Source organism: Neopelma chrysocephalum, unplaced genomic scaffold (genome assembly GCF_003984885.1).
Source record: "Neopelma chrysocephalum unplaced genomic scaffold, ASM398488v2 Primary Assembly neopelma1_69, whole genome shotgun sequence".
Taxonomy (NCBI): domain Eukaryota; kingdom Metazoa; phylum Chordata; class Aves; order Passeriformes; family Pipridae; genus Neopelma; species Neopelma chrysocephalum.
The window spans coordinates 4750934-4765965 of record NW_020897729.1 but is presented as its reverse complement, the minus strand read 5'-3'; the positions used below and the strand labels follow the sequence as shown (position 1 = coordinate 4765965).

Here is a 15032-nt window from a genome sequence, read left to right as displayed (position 1 = left end):
AGTTCAGAGCAGATTTTTTTTTTTCCACGGCTTGTTAATTTACTTGCAAATAGGCTTTCTGGACTTAACACTGTGGGGAATTCACCAAATGTTTAAATAAACAAATATCATACACATACATCAGTTTGGTATTTCACTGTTCCATCTGGCCTCTGCTTTTGGTTGACTGGAAAAACAAACCTGATCTGGTGAGAGACTAATGAATGTCTACTTATGGCTGTTACTTACTGGAATTATACTGGCCAGATAATACTGGAATTAACTTCTCTTTCTATTTCTAAAAGTATTTCTTAATCACTGTATTTCCAGACAATTCTTTTGGAGATAAAAATTAATTGGAATCATATCACACCGATTCAGCTTATTATCTTTACTGAGAGTTTCACCTGCTAAAGACAAAACTAATTTTTCAATACATTTTATTTGTTTTAAAGGTATGCTCATGCATTAAATGGGAGCAAATATGGAGATAATTAATCTGTGTTGTGAAGTTCCCAACTGTTTAACTCCTAAAAATTTTATTAAAACAGTCTCAACTTTTTAGTTATAGTGTAGTTTAAATAGTGACAAACTTTAAAGAAATGAGGAGGCTGCTAATTAGTTTGTGACAATGGTTACGTGCCTGGTTCATTGCAAGCAATTAAGAAAACAACTTCTGATATCTGCTAATTGCTGTTTAGGCAGTATTTATTGCAAATGCTGCACAAATGGAGTGTTAGAGCAACTGACCATGAGATACATAAATAAATAGGTTGTTTTACCAGGAATAGAAGAACTCCAGCTGGTTTAGATCCTCAAAATATTTTTAGAGACTTCTTTGAACATCTTTGGAAAGTTCATACATGTGCTATGGCAGTTTAGAAAGATGAAAATTCCTGGAAAAAGAATTTTACAATGAAAACATGCATACTGCTCTACTATGAATAAGAGACTTAATAACCAGGAGTGGCTGCATGCTTAAAGATTTCCTTGTAGTACTTGCAGCCTTGAGGTCAAATATTCATACCTTGGGAATGTAATTTTTGGGTTTAAGGAGAGATCTACTCTGCTGACTGGAAAGTTGTGATTTTTGCAATCACTCAATCTAAAACTTAAAAATCAGGATGACTCCCTTTTGGTATAAAGCAGGAGATACTGTCAGCCTGTGGAGTGTTAGAAGCTGGAAAATCAATGAAAACCGCAAAAAACCTGTTTACTTGGCATACCTTCTGTTGAGCCCTCATGAATCACAGGAATTTGCTCCATAGGCAGTATTTCTAGAGGCACTGCAGGCTGTACAGGTGGGTGTATGCACATATTGTCTGTGTCATGATTAGCGCTAAGTTGCCTGACTGGTGTTCCTGTCAAATAAGCAAACCTTCCTTCGCCACAGCTTGGTTTTCACATTTAGGGTAAAAAACGCCAATGCCAATGTTTCCTCCAGCAACATTTTCAGTCTTACCTGAAGCCTTTAAGCACTTGTCACTACTCTGCAGGCACAAAGCGCTGCGCTAAGTGCATGAGCAGCGCTGCTCACAAAGGCTCAGCAGTGCCACTGCCCGCGGCTTGGCAGGAATCGACAGCGCTCAGAGGGGGGTTCTCCCTTGACCTTTCTTAACTATTATTTCTGTTGTACTCCAGCAGGGTCTAATTGTCGATTCAGAGCCTGGGCAGTTTGCACAGCCTGTCTTTGCATATTTATTACACGAGACTTACTGTTCTTTGTCTACACAGTTTCTAGAAATCTGAGAAGTGCAAAGGTCCGTGACACCAGAAACAGGTGCTGAGTATACTCCAGGTAACTCTACATGTAATGTATGGTCTGAAACCATACTCTCTCACAGACCATGCCAAAGCTGGACTCATTAAAAATGGAAGTGCTTGAATGGCCATGGCTTGGGTTGTTCCATCACTCTGAGTTTAGAGCTGTTTTCACATTTCCTCCATCAAATTTGGTGATTACGCCTGCAGATATGTTTTCCTCAAAGTAGGGCTACTAACTGGCTAGCAGTTATTTTGTGCTGAACATCCCTTCATCACTCTTTAGCTAAAATAATATCTTGGATATCATACTATCTTTGGACAGTCCCTTTGCTGCTTCATAAATTAGCAAGTCTGGGCAGTAGGACTGCTTTTGGCAGAATTTGCCAAAAGTCTGACACAGCTGGAAGTACAGCTCTTCATGTTCATTCTCATTAGCACTATTAGTTCCCTCTTTCTTAGCCCAAAGAACATATTTAGTTGAACATTTCACTTCCATTTTCAACAGGCTAAAATTTATTTTCAAATCTGCCCAAACTTGGCAGAAAATAATACTTTGACGTGCATGATCTTGGAGGACCTTTTCGTCAGTGATAAAACATGGCTCTTGGCACAAAATCCTTTCCTCCACAAGATTTTACTTGTAAGCTTCACAACTGATATTGGATACTTGGGAACATTTGAGAAGCAGCTTGACCTTGTTGCATTCAAGCTGTGCTTACTGGATTTGGATGAAAATCTGCTTAGTATTTCACATACCCACTTTGAAGTTCTATCAAGTCTATCAGTGTTTGGGTTGTTCAGGGACCATATCACTGCGAGTTTGACCCTGGGTTCAAAGCTGGCTTGGTGTAAATTCATCAGCTCTGTACTGTGGGAGTTACAGGCTGCAGGATGGATTTTTGGGAGCTGCCTTTTATCATGCACTGACCTAAACTGTCAGAAAATCTACATCAAGCGTGTTCAGACACGTCTGGTTTCAGAGGATCTGGAATGTTCCTTCCCAAGTAGGGTGATGTGTTGACTTGCATCACTTTCTCCTGCAGAATCAGGACACTCCTGCCCACCCTCTTGGTTTATTTAGCATATGAGATCAGGCACTACTCATCCAGGCAGTTCCTAAATCAATGGAACAGAGGATTAATACCATGTGGAGCATGCCTCCTCCTCAGGCCTGGGGTCTCTTCAGCAGTATATCTACCCTTGGGTTTATTCCATACTGTTCCATTTATCATTATCCCTGCCTGAACTGTGGTGGCTGCTACAACCTTTTATCAAAATTATTTCCTCTTGGGTAACTGAAATAAAGCAAGCAAAGAATGAAAAGAGAAACGGAAAATCCACCACTGAAAAGATGCAGAGATATTTTTTAAAGCACAGTGAATATCCAGGCAGTAGCCTGCAAGAGAAAAGGATACAAAGGCTTATAGGTGTGCTGAGTGAGGTAGAACAACATACAAAATATCATAGACTTGCTTTGCTTCTGAGTTCATTACTATAACCTGGAAAATTACAAGTTCGTGCTCAAATACCCTGCTCTGGCAGAGCTATTTCTGAAGAAGGAATGATTTGAGGTATTTTAGTTTGTTGGATTAGGATAATTTCAGAATGTGTTTGGCCCAGTTAAAGAACGGATTGCTTTAAATATAAAGGTAGCCCTCACGTTCAGGGGCAACTAATCTACATTCTGTATATTAATGTGGGATAATTGACTGAATTTCCTAAAATGCAATTTAGTTTTACTCACAGAAGAAAATGTCTGTAAGAAGAGTCCCATATTATAGGTGGGTCTGCTTTGCCCATGATTTTTTGCTGGTGTGTTAAGTCCAGAAACTGTAACACACTGAAAGTATTTACTCATAGCGTCTAATTTCTTGTACATTGTGTGTGTGTATCTGCATATGAGACCAGAGAAATGCTTACACAAGCAGAGTTTGTGCTTCAAACAACTCATTTTATTGCTAGCTCTTGTATTTGCTAAGCAACACCAATTAACTCTTCCTCAAAATACCCTTCCCTCAAATAAAACTGCCACTATTTGCAGTTGTGCCACACAGCTCAGGACATTGCACTTGCTGTGTGATTCCCCCAGGAAAGGCTCGTTTCTGCATCAGATTTGTGCAGGTGCATTAAATGCATTAACCTCCCCATGTCAACCTGTGTCTAATCAGTCTCAATGTCTAGAAATTTCCATCTGGTGTTAATGGTGTTTTTCCACCGTGGTAACCAGAAATCTAAGTGCACACCTGGTCTCATACAGATCAGGAAGACTTTAAATCAAATTTCTGGCAGCTGTTCAGTACACAGTAAGTGTTATGCCTCCTTTATCTTCTGTTATATTAAAACAAGGGGACATGAAATGAAAATAAAATATAAATTTGCCCTTCCAGTGTCTTCCCCAAGTCTGCTATACCAGCGATATCCCTGCCGGCTTTGAACTGAGCTTCTGAGACCAGCGTCTTTGATATGATCCTTGCCCTCTCAGTCATGCTGCTTCCTAGAGGAGTCTGTGTCCCTGATCTGCTGACAGCCAGATTGCTATTTTTTCTTCTGCATTGTACTGAGGGGAGAAGTGACATTATGCTGTTTGCAGTGGGTTTTCTCCCCCCTACCCCCCTTTTAAAATTAATTATTAAATGTGATGCCAGGGACAAATTATTCTTCAGGGCTGAAGAACTGTGATCTTTCTAATAGGCTTGGATTATTTCCAGCTGGTTTTAAGCACCTTTCTCCATTAGCTAGAGAGGTGATTAGCATGAAGAGCCTCCTGAGTGAAGTGTCTTTTTAGCATTTAAAGTTAGCACTGGTTAAGAGGAATGCTGAGCCCGGCATCGGGCCCATGGTAATGGCTCAGCTGCACCCTCAGCCCATCACCTTCTCTTGAGGGAATTGCCCGTTTTCTCTCTGTTTCAGCACAGACTTTCTCACAAACAGGGCCAGTACATCCCTGCACGCTGCTCTGTGTCACCTGTATAAAGTGCCAATGGGAGCCTGTTCTCCTGTATGAATGGCTGATGGGAGCCCGTCCACGGGACAGCTCAAGGAACCAGGTTCACAAATGCTGTGACCATCCCTGCCAGGGTGAGTCTCTCACCTCCACGCTGCTGTGCTGGCTCACACTCTCCTGTTTATTCTCAGAATCACAAAATCAATTAGGTTGGAAAAGACCTCCGAGATCATTGAGTCCAACCTATGACCACCTTGTCAAATAGACCATGGCACTCAATGCCATGTCCAGTCTTTCCTTAAACACCTCCAGGGACGGTGACTCCACCACCATCCCGGGCAACCCATTCCAAAGTTTAATCACCCTTTCTGTGAACAAATTCTTCCTGATGTCCAGCCTACAACTCTCCTGGCACAGCTTGAGGCCATGTCCTCTCGTCCTGTCTCTGGCTGCCTGGGGGAAGAGCCCGACCCTCACCTGGCTACAACCTCGTGTCAGGGAATTGTGGAGAGTGACAAGGTGTCCCCTGAGTCTCCTCTTTTCCAGGCTAAACACCCCCAGCTTCCCCAGCCGCTCCAAACGGGACTTGTGCTCCAGATCCTTCCCCAGCTCCGCTGCCCTTCCCTGGACTCAGCTGCTGTAACTCAGACCAGCCGCGCCAGAGCCCTGACCGAAAGAATTCAGGAGTCGCTACCCCGGAAACGAACGCGCTCCAGGCACCATCTGGGAGAGCGGGGCTGCACCGCCTCAGCCGAGCCCCGCGGGTGCGGCGGCGCTGCCTTTTCCCGTTAAAACCCGCGTTCGGAGCCGCTCCGGGCCGGGGCTGAGCGGGGCGCGGGGCGGACACGGCGGGGGCGCAGCGCCCTCTCCCGGCAGCGCCGCCGCAGGCACTGCCCGCAGGGGCCGCCTGGCCGAGCCGGGCGGGATCCGCGGGGGGAACACCTCCGTGATTTGCGCCTTGTGTTTAATTGCTCTCTCTTTCATCGCTCTCTTTTTAGCATCTGGAGACGCGCGCGCAAACAGGGCGGGCAGCTCGTGCTTAGCGCGGTCCTCCCGCCCGCCAGGGGGCGCTGCGGCCGCGCGGTGTCGCCCTGTCCCCGCTGCCCGTGTCGCGGTTCCCGTTCCGGGCGAGGCGGCGGCAGCGGTGCTGGGATGGACCGGGAGCTGCTCCGCCAGGCGCTGAGCCACCACGGCCCCGCGCTGCTGTCGCTGCTCCGCGCCGAGCAGCACGACAACCCCGACTTCCGCGGGCTGCTGCCGCCGCCCGGGGCCGCCCCGGAGCCGCCCCGCGGGGCCCCGCCGGCCGCCTGGTGAGGGGCGCCGGGGCAGCGGCCGGGCGGGACGTGAGGGGCCGCGGGGCGCCACTCACCGCGTTCTCCTTCCCCCAGGAAAGACAGGGCGAGCCTCGACACCGAGATAAAGCGCTTCATCGCCAAGAAGGCGGATCTGCTCTTCGCGCACTCGTGGAAACCCAACGGGCCGATCGAGGACACGATCGAGGAGAATGAGGGTGGGTGGGTGAGGGGGGTCGGTAACACCCGCGGGGTGGGTGAGGACACACTGTAGGTACGTGTGGGACACACTGCATGTGAGGACACTGCACTTGAATTAGCGGTATCTTTAAAACAGGCCTAAAAACTTTTCTTATTGCTCTATGTGGGATGTGCACGAGCTTCTCGTTGTCACAAATAAGTCAGATTTTAACGTGTTTTGCTGCTGTGATGTATTCTGTGTTTTCAGGCAGTACTTTGATTGTAACCGACTGTGTGCCCTGTGTTGCAGAGTGTTACGCTGTCATGCCGCCCCTGGAGAGGTTCATGGAGGTGCCCAGGGAGGAGAGGAGGGAATTGCTCTTCCGCGACATCGAGCGTGGCGATATCGTGATCGGGAGGATCACCTCCATCCGGGAGTTTGGCTTTTTCATGGTGTTGATTTGTCTGGGAAGTGGTGTCATACGGGAAATTGCAGATTTGGAAATCACTGTAAGATACAGCTTTGGTCAATGCTCCGTTTTTGACATGTATTAGTTGTCTCTGGCATCTCTTAACGGAGTGCTGTGTGTGAAGGTGAAACTGAGCTTTGGGATGATGGGTGGTTGTCTCACTTTGTGGGCAGCTTATGATGCTTTGCTGAGTCAGGGAACACATCTTGTTATGACCCACACTCTATTACTTTTGGGTTGAAAAGTTCATCATTTGTGGATGCGTGAATTTTTATTTGAACCAAGCCATTTTTTAAGTATCACAGTTCTGATGTACATTAAGCTTAAACACATCTTTCTATGACTTAGTCTTGGGGAGGGAAAAACCCCAACCTTTTGGCTTCATTTATGATATTCGTGCTTTCTTGTGTTGCAGGCTCTGTGTCCTGTGAGGGATGTGCCTCCTCAAAGCAACCATGGAGATCCTCTATCTTATTATCAAACTGGAGACCTTATTCGAGGTGAGTAGTTGCAGAATTGCCGGGAATTGGTTTGTTTGGGGTCTGAAACGTTTCTGTACTTTTATCTTAACCTTTATGACTTTTTTAGCTGCAGTCAAGGACGTGGACCGTTACCATGAGAAGCTCACGGTGTCGCTTTACAGCTCAGCTCTTCCACCCAACCTTTCCAGTACCAAGCTGGGCGTGATCACCTCCGATGACTTCCCAGTGCATTATAAGTAAGGATGTGCTGCCCCTCTGCACTTGCTGGGTGTAGCCACTGTCTCTGAAGAGCGTGTCTTGACATGTTGTCTGTCCCTTAAACTTGTCAGTGGTGTTTCTGATTTAATTGGATAATTACATACTTCTTGTTGTTCATCTCTTTAATATACCTGCGTCTGGATATGTGGGTGTGGTTGGTTTTTTAGCTACTTTCCCGAAATGTAAGGAGCAGAAAGCATAGTGAGGTATCTGTTGCTTCGGGACTGTGTTAACAAACAAATGAAAGAAACAAAAACCTTGAGAGACTGGAGTAAATTATTAACATTTCAAAACTCCCCTTAGAAGACAGGAGGACACAGCTAACTCTGCATTTTTATAATGTTTTTGTATGCTCTGGAGGTACCTAGATGGGTACCAAAGTAGGTTTTAAAAGCTCACTTAAGATGAAGGATATAAGGGTTGCTAAATAGTAGGAAAATAAATGCCTGTAGAACAGAATGGCTTGTGAGCAGTAATATAAATATCAATATAGGCATTTTTATTCTCAATATAAGGATGAAAAAATTGAGTCCAGAGCCTATGAGATTTTATTTGTCTACATTGGTGCTTTTTTTAAGGCGAAGCATGGAAGTTGCTAATACAGGAGAGACATTTGAAGAGGTTTTGCATCGTTCTCCAGGATTTGCTAATCCATCATTAGTTGAATATTTAGCAGAAAAACTAGGACTAAGTGAGTCAAATCCACCGTCTTTGCTGAGAAGTCTTCAAATGTAAGTGATTTTTATATTGTTCCTATACTGTAGCTCTGTGGAGATTATTCTAATCCATTGAAATAGACTTGTGAGTGGAAGTCCTAGACCAGTTATACTTAAACCTTTTTCATTTTGACTTGCATGACTGCAGCTTACATGTCCTTAAATATTTAAAAGCAAACTCCTCTACAGTAAAGAATTTTTATTTGAAATTCTCTTGCTCTGAATAAGCAAGTTACCTTATCACACACAATGTTTGATACCAAATACTACAGGAATTTATTGCATAACTCTTGTTATCTTCTTTGTATTGAAGCACAGGATGTTTAAGTTTTAATGTTTTCTGACAGATGTTTATTTTAGTAATAGATATGACCTCTTTAGTAAAATGGGGTCAAATATATACAATGATTGATGTTGTCAGCCCCACAAATGTCAGGCCCAAAATAGGTGTGAACTTGGTATGTTTCTATTAAATGTACTGCAGTTGTACTTGTTCAATTCAGGACTTCTAGAATGGTTTGGGAAGAACTGGTGTCAGAAATAAATAACCTTTCTGACTGAGGGAGAGCAGTAAGGCGTGTGTGAATAATATTTCAATTTATTTCAACTGCATTACATATTATAAGTTTAACTTTGTAGACTCAAGGCCAACTTGATGGTTTTGTTTGTTTTTTTCCTTAAAGTAAAAATTTCAATGAAGAAGATTTTGCCCCTGCATTGAGGAAAAAGCAGTCTGCATCTTGGGCCCTGAAATGGTATGTGGTACTTCTTGTTATTAGGTTAGGTTAGGTTACAGGTTATATTTCTTCAAAGAAAATACACATTAAATCAGTTTTTGCACAACATTTGTAGTGATCTGCCAAGTGGGTATGTGATAGATAAAGTCTCAAGATTCAGTTCCAAATTGCATCTCAGCTTTAAAGGAGAACTTCTTAGAATGTTTATAATATACTGCCCCATTCATGAGACTGAGAGCAAGATTTGTGGTAACACCAAGTACACAATTCTCTGTTTTTCAGTGGAGTGTTGAATGACCTCATACTTGTCAAGTCATTTAAGCCTCAGACTGTAAATGTAACAAGTGCACTTTCTGTTTTCAGAAAGTTAAATGTATTTCCCCTGCTGCATTTGGAACAGCAGCCCTGGATATGTTTGGAACAGCAGCCCTGGATATGTGCTGTTGCTTTTACACTACGCAGTGTATTTGCTACTCTGATTAATTGCAAAAAATGTTGCTTATAATGTTAATTAAATTTCAGTGTTTTTAAAAAGTCTGTAATGAAAAGTTCTGAAAATCAACTTACATTATTCTCTTTCAATAAGTTAATCTCTTAGCAAATGTGGAAGAAATCTTAAGGTAATGTGAAATTTAAAGCTTCAAAATATTGTTTAAGATGAGCTGGTTCCAGTGTGTGCCATCTGCCCCTGTCACCTTGTGCAGTTGGTCTGATGGTGTTTTTGAGCTTTGGATACAATTAAGCCTGTTCCAGGTTCATAGTGGCAGGTCACACACAGTTTTGTGCAGAAAATGACTTAAATAATCATTCCGTAAATGAAAAACAGTTTTATGTAGTAGCATCATCTGCAGAAATTCTCTTGAGTGCCTTAAGATTTTGGATTAAAGACAATATATTGTTGTGGAATTATGTCAATATTGTATTCATTTGAATTGCCAGTGTGAAGTGCATGATAACAAGGCTCAGGTTTTATTACCTATCGTGTGTTTGGCATTGTAATTTGTGAGTAACAGTGCAAAATCTGCATAGACAAACTGTACATAATATTTTCTAAATATTTTTTCTCCAGTGTGAAGGCTGGGGTGGATTATTTCAAGCTTGGGCGCCATGTGGAAGCCATGAATGAGTACAACAAAGCCTTGGAAATTGATCCACAAAACGTTGAGGCTTTGGTAGCACGTGGAGCTCTGTAAGTCTGCTTCTTTCATTGGTTTTTCTGCTTTGTGAAGGAGAAACCTCACTGCAATCTGTGCAACTTTCTGTTCTAGGTATGCAACAAAAGGAAGTCTAAACAAAGCCATTGGGGATTTTGAAATTGCTTTAGAAAACTGTCCTACCCATAGAAATGCAAGAAAATACCTGTGTCAGACCCTTGTGGAAAGAGGCGGGCAGTAAGTGTTGGGGTTGGGGGTTGGTTTGGTTGTTAACAATTTTTCTCATAATATTTTTTTTAATATCATTCTAATTAGCATACAGAAAGGCATCTTTCCTTCCTGGCTGTGTTAAAAAAAAAAAAGTCCTTGAAAATATCCCTGCTCATGTAGTTGGTTTACACTTTGTCCTCTGTCCCAGTTAAAATCCTGGCAAAATGTTTGAGGTTTAATCCTCAATATCCGTTTTAATCCTTTATACCCTTTCACTGCTAGGATACCAGGCTTGCATAAAGTCTTGTGAAATGTTTGAATATATTCCAAAAGGCTGTGGGATGGGGTTTTTTTTTTAGATAAAATCTTTGTAATAAAATGATGTACTGTGACTCGTCTGAAATATTGGTGAACCCTCTAACACAAAATTTTAATTTCGAATATTCAGGGAATAGGTTTCTTTTAAACCCTCTGTTAAGAAGAGAGAGACAGTATTATTGAAACTGGAATTCACATTTTGAGGAGTAGTGTTACTGATCAGGGGTAGGAGATGATTATGTCAGAAACACCATTTTGGTTGGCTGAGATGATAGAGGTGGTCTCGGAGGGATGCAGTGGTAGTGCCACTGTGCAAATAAGAAATATTTGCAAATAAGAAAGTCCTAAAAATAAGAAGAAGCTGCCAAAATCTGTGTCTTAACTGTATATGAATTATCACTTGAATTTTAGATTGGAAGAGGAAGAGAAACTACTAAATGCTGAGAGTTATTATAAAAAAGCCTTAAGTTTGGATGAGACTTTTCAGGAAGCAGAAGAGGCCTTAACAAAACTCCGTAAGCACATCCAGGTGATTCTTTACTTTCTTTTCATATGGTGCTCTCAGTAACAATAAGTGAACATCAAAAATCATATTAATCTTTTGAACAGGGAGGGTTTTTTTAAGTTGATGGTTTGTCTTACTCTCTGCTTCCCTACTCCACAGTAAATCTTTTCTAGTGAGCATTATGGCTGTACCTACCAGAAGAAAGGTACCTCTTGGTGACTCCACTGTTTTGAAAAGGATAGTAGAGAAATGCCAGACAGTGGAGACAGGGAAACAGCAAAGCAGGGATAAGAATATCCCATCACACAAGCATGATTAATGCTGTTAACTTAAAACGTTCCGTGAATACAAAGATACAAAGTGTAAAACACTTCTGCAAGCCAAATTAACATTGTCACTATATAGTGACAGATCCTTGTCCCTGGCCAGATCCTGGGCCTTTGGGTAATTACAGAAAGATAGAGTAACATCAGGCAAAGTTAAGGCATGGGGAGATCACAGGAGAAGGGAAATTGAGGGGTAATTTAAAGGCAAACAGCAGGAGGTGGAGGGTGGGCGGGCAGACAGTTTGAATATCTCAGCTTTCTCCTCTGCTGTCTGGTGGTTTTTTCCTCTCTTCCCTTGCACGCAGCACGTTTCCCAGGTGAGCCTGGTGGGTCTCTGTGCTAATCTGAGTTGTCATCTTTTGTCTTTCGTTCACCTCCTTTGCTTGTGTTGTCTTCCACAGCAGGTCAAAGAGTAAAACAGAGCACTGAGGAACAGGCTTGTTTTGTTCTGTGCTTCTGCATGTGAGGATGTACATAGGCTGGGGTAGATGGCCTTAGTCAGCATTTCTTCAGTTGGTGGAGCCATAATGCTGACAGGTTGTGTGGAAACAAGGGGGAAGAGGAGACAGGACAATCTTCTTAATAAAATTGAACTACACCATAGATAAACAGGTGTATGGTATTTGAGCAGTATCTGCATTTGGCTGCTTTAGAAAGAGGTGTCAGTTAAAATGATGGAGATAAATTTTTCTCCTTTAACACTTTCCTATGGTCATTGCTGCAGCAAAGAACACGATAGCTGTTGGTTGTTGGTGTGCATGGCCTTGGCTGCAACAAAGGGTTTCCTTTATTACAGCTGTTAGCACAGTTGCTAAGTTTTGAAAACTCTAATCAGACTTTCTGCTCACTCTGAATCTGAATAGAGCTGCTCTGTAGGGCTGTAGGTGGCAGAAGTCTGATCTCTTAGAGAGTTAAGTAGTCTAAGGATTATTTATCTGGTGAGATGCTCTTCTGCATTTACCTGTAACTTACGTATTAAGTCTGATCCTGTCCCTGCTGTGCTAGAAGGGCTGAAATGGTGCTGGAGTGTGTTTTCCTGTAATACTGATGATGTGTTTTTCTCCAATGCATTTTCCTCTGAACGGGACCGTTGTTGCTGTGTCTGACGTCTGGTGCTGCTCGTCACCACCAAACCCCTGGATCGTGATTTCTTACGTAAACTCTGCGTCAAACCGGTCTGTGAAATGGTTACAAACGGTTTGTATTCAAACGTGGCCATCTTGAATTCATCTGAAACTGGGTTCTACCGTGTTTTACTTGTAAACTGCAATAATGATACTTTCCCTCAAACTTTTGTCTCTATTTTGGTTTGGTTTTGGTTGTTTGGTTTTTTTCCTTATTTTCTATATGTTGGTAATATTGGGGATTTTTTGCATGTTCTACTTATAACTTTTGGGCTCTGTGTTTCACGGTGTGCTGGATCACGGGTACCACTGCAATGACTGGTCAAATATATTTTTTAATGGAATAAAAACTGCAATATGGTCCTTAAATATAAACCTGACTATCACAATGGCCAATACCAAACTCCTGAACAAAATTAATTTTTGGTCTGGGAATACTGGTAAAACATCCCTGGTGTAATTATACATTTGAATGGGGTTGAATGGGGGAAAATACCCATGTTAACACTACTAATGTGATCTTTTTTATGATGCTTGGGTTCAAAAAAGAAATCTTTGGAAATGAGGGAGAAACAAGCTGCCAAAGAAGAGAGACAGAAAGCAAAGAAAGTAGAAACAAGTGCAGAAAAATTGCGTAAGCTCTTAAAAGAAGAAAAAAGGTAACTCTTATATTCAGGGTATTGGTTATGGGGCAGTAAGTGCAGACAAGACCGTGAACAATCCATTCCAGACAGATTGTCCAGCAGTAAACTAGGGAGAATTTCTCCCTGGGTAAGCTGCTTTTCCTCCAGAATGTTTTTGTGGACAGTGTCCTTTAGTGCATATAACTTTTAATAGAGATGCATGTGGAAGAGTTGTTGGAATACTTTGCAAGGTGACATATTTCCAAAGTGTAATGCCATGTGTAATTGGGAAAGATGCCCTTTATAACAAACTGTTCAGTGGATTTAATCTTAATTTTTTGATGAAGAAATGACATTTGGAATTGTCTTGCCAGGTCAGGCTCAGTTTCCATTCACACCTTACAGTCCAAACTGGGGTATACAGACTTGCTTTCTGCATGTAATTTTTGCCTGATACTGAAGATTATCTCACGGGTTAATTACATTTTTTTAGGTTGAAGAAGAAAAGGAAAGTATCGACTTCCTCCTCCTCCTCTTCTTCATCCTCCTCCTCCTCATCATCATCATCAAGTGATTCATCATCAGATGAATCAGTGTCGTCTTCCTCCTCTTCCTCTGATCACAAGAAACGTAGGAAAAAGCGTCGGCATAGATCTGAGTCTGCTCGCAGCTCCAAAAAAAGCTCATCTAGAGCTTCTTCCCATTATAAAGATCAGAATAGGAAAGAGGAGTGGTATTCCCCTCCGGCTGATACCTCTGCTTCTTTTCTTAACCAAAATTTTGAAGTGGAAAAGCTGCTGGAAAGGCAGGACAGCTTAGCGTGTCCAAAAATGGAGGTAAAAGAGAAAGACAGACACTGTTCTTTGTCGAGGACTTCAGGTGATGATGAAGACACTTTTGGAGGTAGGTCTGAAGATTCAAGAGATTCTTACAGTAGCTCTAGAAGTCAGCCAAGTCATAGCAGAACTGAAAAATATGGTAAACCAGAGAGATTTTTCTCCAGTTGGAGGGGTTCTTCAGGTTCGTATCATAAATCATATGATAAACCGTGGATGCATTATCACAGGAGATCAGAAAGGGATATAGAGGGGAGAAGAGAGCAGTTTAGAAGACATGGCTCAGGTCAAGACAGGTATTACACGTCTCCATCAGGGTCTGACTATTCTGGCAAGTCGTGGGGGAAGTACAGGTCATACTCTAGCACCTGCTCACGTGAAGGTGACAAAGGTTATGATAGTGACAGGCATGTGTCAGGTCAGTATAAAAATGAAAGCGAGTCTAAGAATAGGAAAAGAAGTTCTGAAGAGACTGATAAAACAAAAGAACCGGATGAGGAAATGTCTTTAAATGGTACAGAACAAGCAGAAAGTGGCACTAAAAGAAACCTGCCCCAGAACTTAGTTAACATATTCAATCAAATAGCTGAGTTTGAGAGGGAAAAAGGAAGTAAGCAGAAGAAACAGTGAAGTACCCTGAAACACACTATTTGGATGAGTGTAGTTAAATGAACCTTTATCTTGTGAGGATATCTTGTGAGGAAATGCACATAAAGAGTGACAGAAGGGTGGGATTTTTTCTGTATTGCAGGATGTCAAAAAATTCTGAAAGATTATGTGGTGGAAAGAGATGGAAAGATATCTTACATAAAATAGCAGTTATTATTTAAGTTTCCTATGCTCTCAATTTGAGGTGTTCCTGTACAATATTCTGTCTGATGGGCTGAAATCCTTTGATACCCCTGGATATAGTTAGCTGTGACTTGCATCAAATAAGCACTTTAACAACAGATGGGTTTGATTTGGTTTGGTTTTTCTTGTCCCTGGGGTACTACTGACTGTTGATATTTTTCTATCAAACTTCCAGCTATAGAAAAGGGATAACTGAATGAAGTCATGTGCCATCACAATGTATATAGTTCATTTGATCATTAAATTTTCTTAATTTTTCTTT

At 42.1% G+C, this 15032-nt stretch overlaps 1 protein-coding gene across 1 annotated transcript; it reads left to right on the top strand.

The window, feature by feature from the left end:
- The first annotated feature begins 5834 nt into the window (after window positions 1-5834).
- TTC14 (tetratricopeptide repeat domain 14) lies at window positions 5835-15029 on the top strand. The gene is made up of 12 exons (XM_027685457.1): window positions 5835-5997; window positions 6076-6197; window positions 6470-6669; window positions 7045-7129; window positions 7218-7347; window positions 7948-8100; window positions 8769-8840; window positions 9892-10011; window positions 10091-10213; window positions 10916-11033; window positions 13009-13118; window positions 13576-15029. Exons 1-12 carry the CDS (start codon window positions 5840-5842, stop codon window positions 14546-14548), a joined length of 2364 nt encoding a protein of 787 aa, XP_027541258.1. The 5' UTR covers window positions 5835-5839; the 3' UTR covers window positions 14549-15029.
- Window positions 15030-15032: the final 3 nt, after the last annotated feature.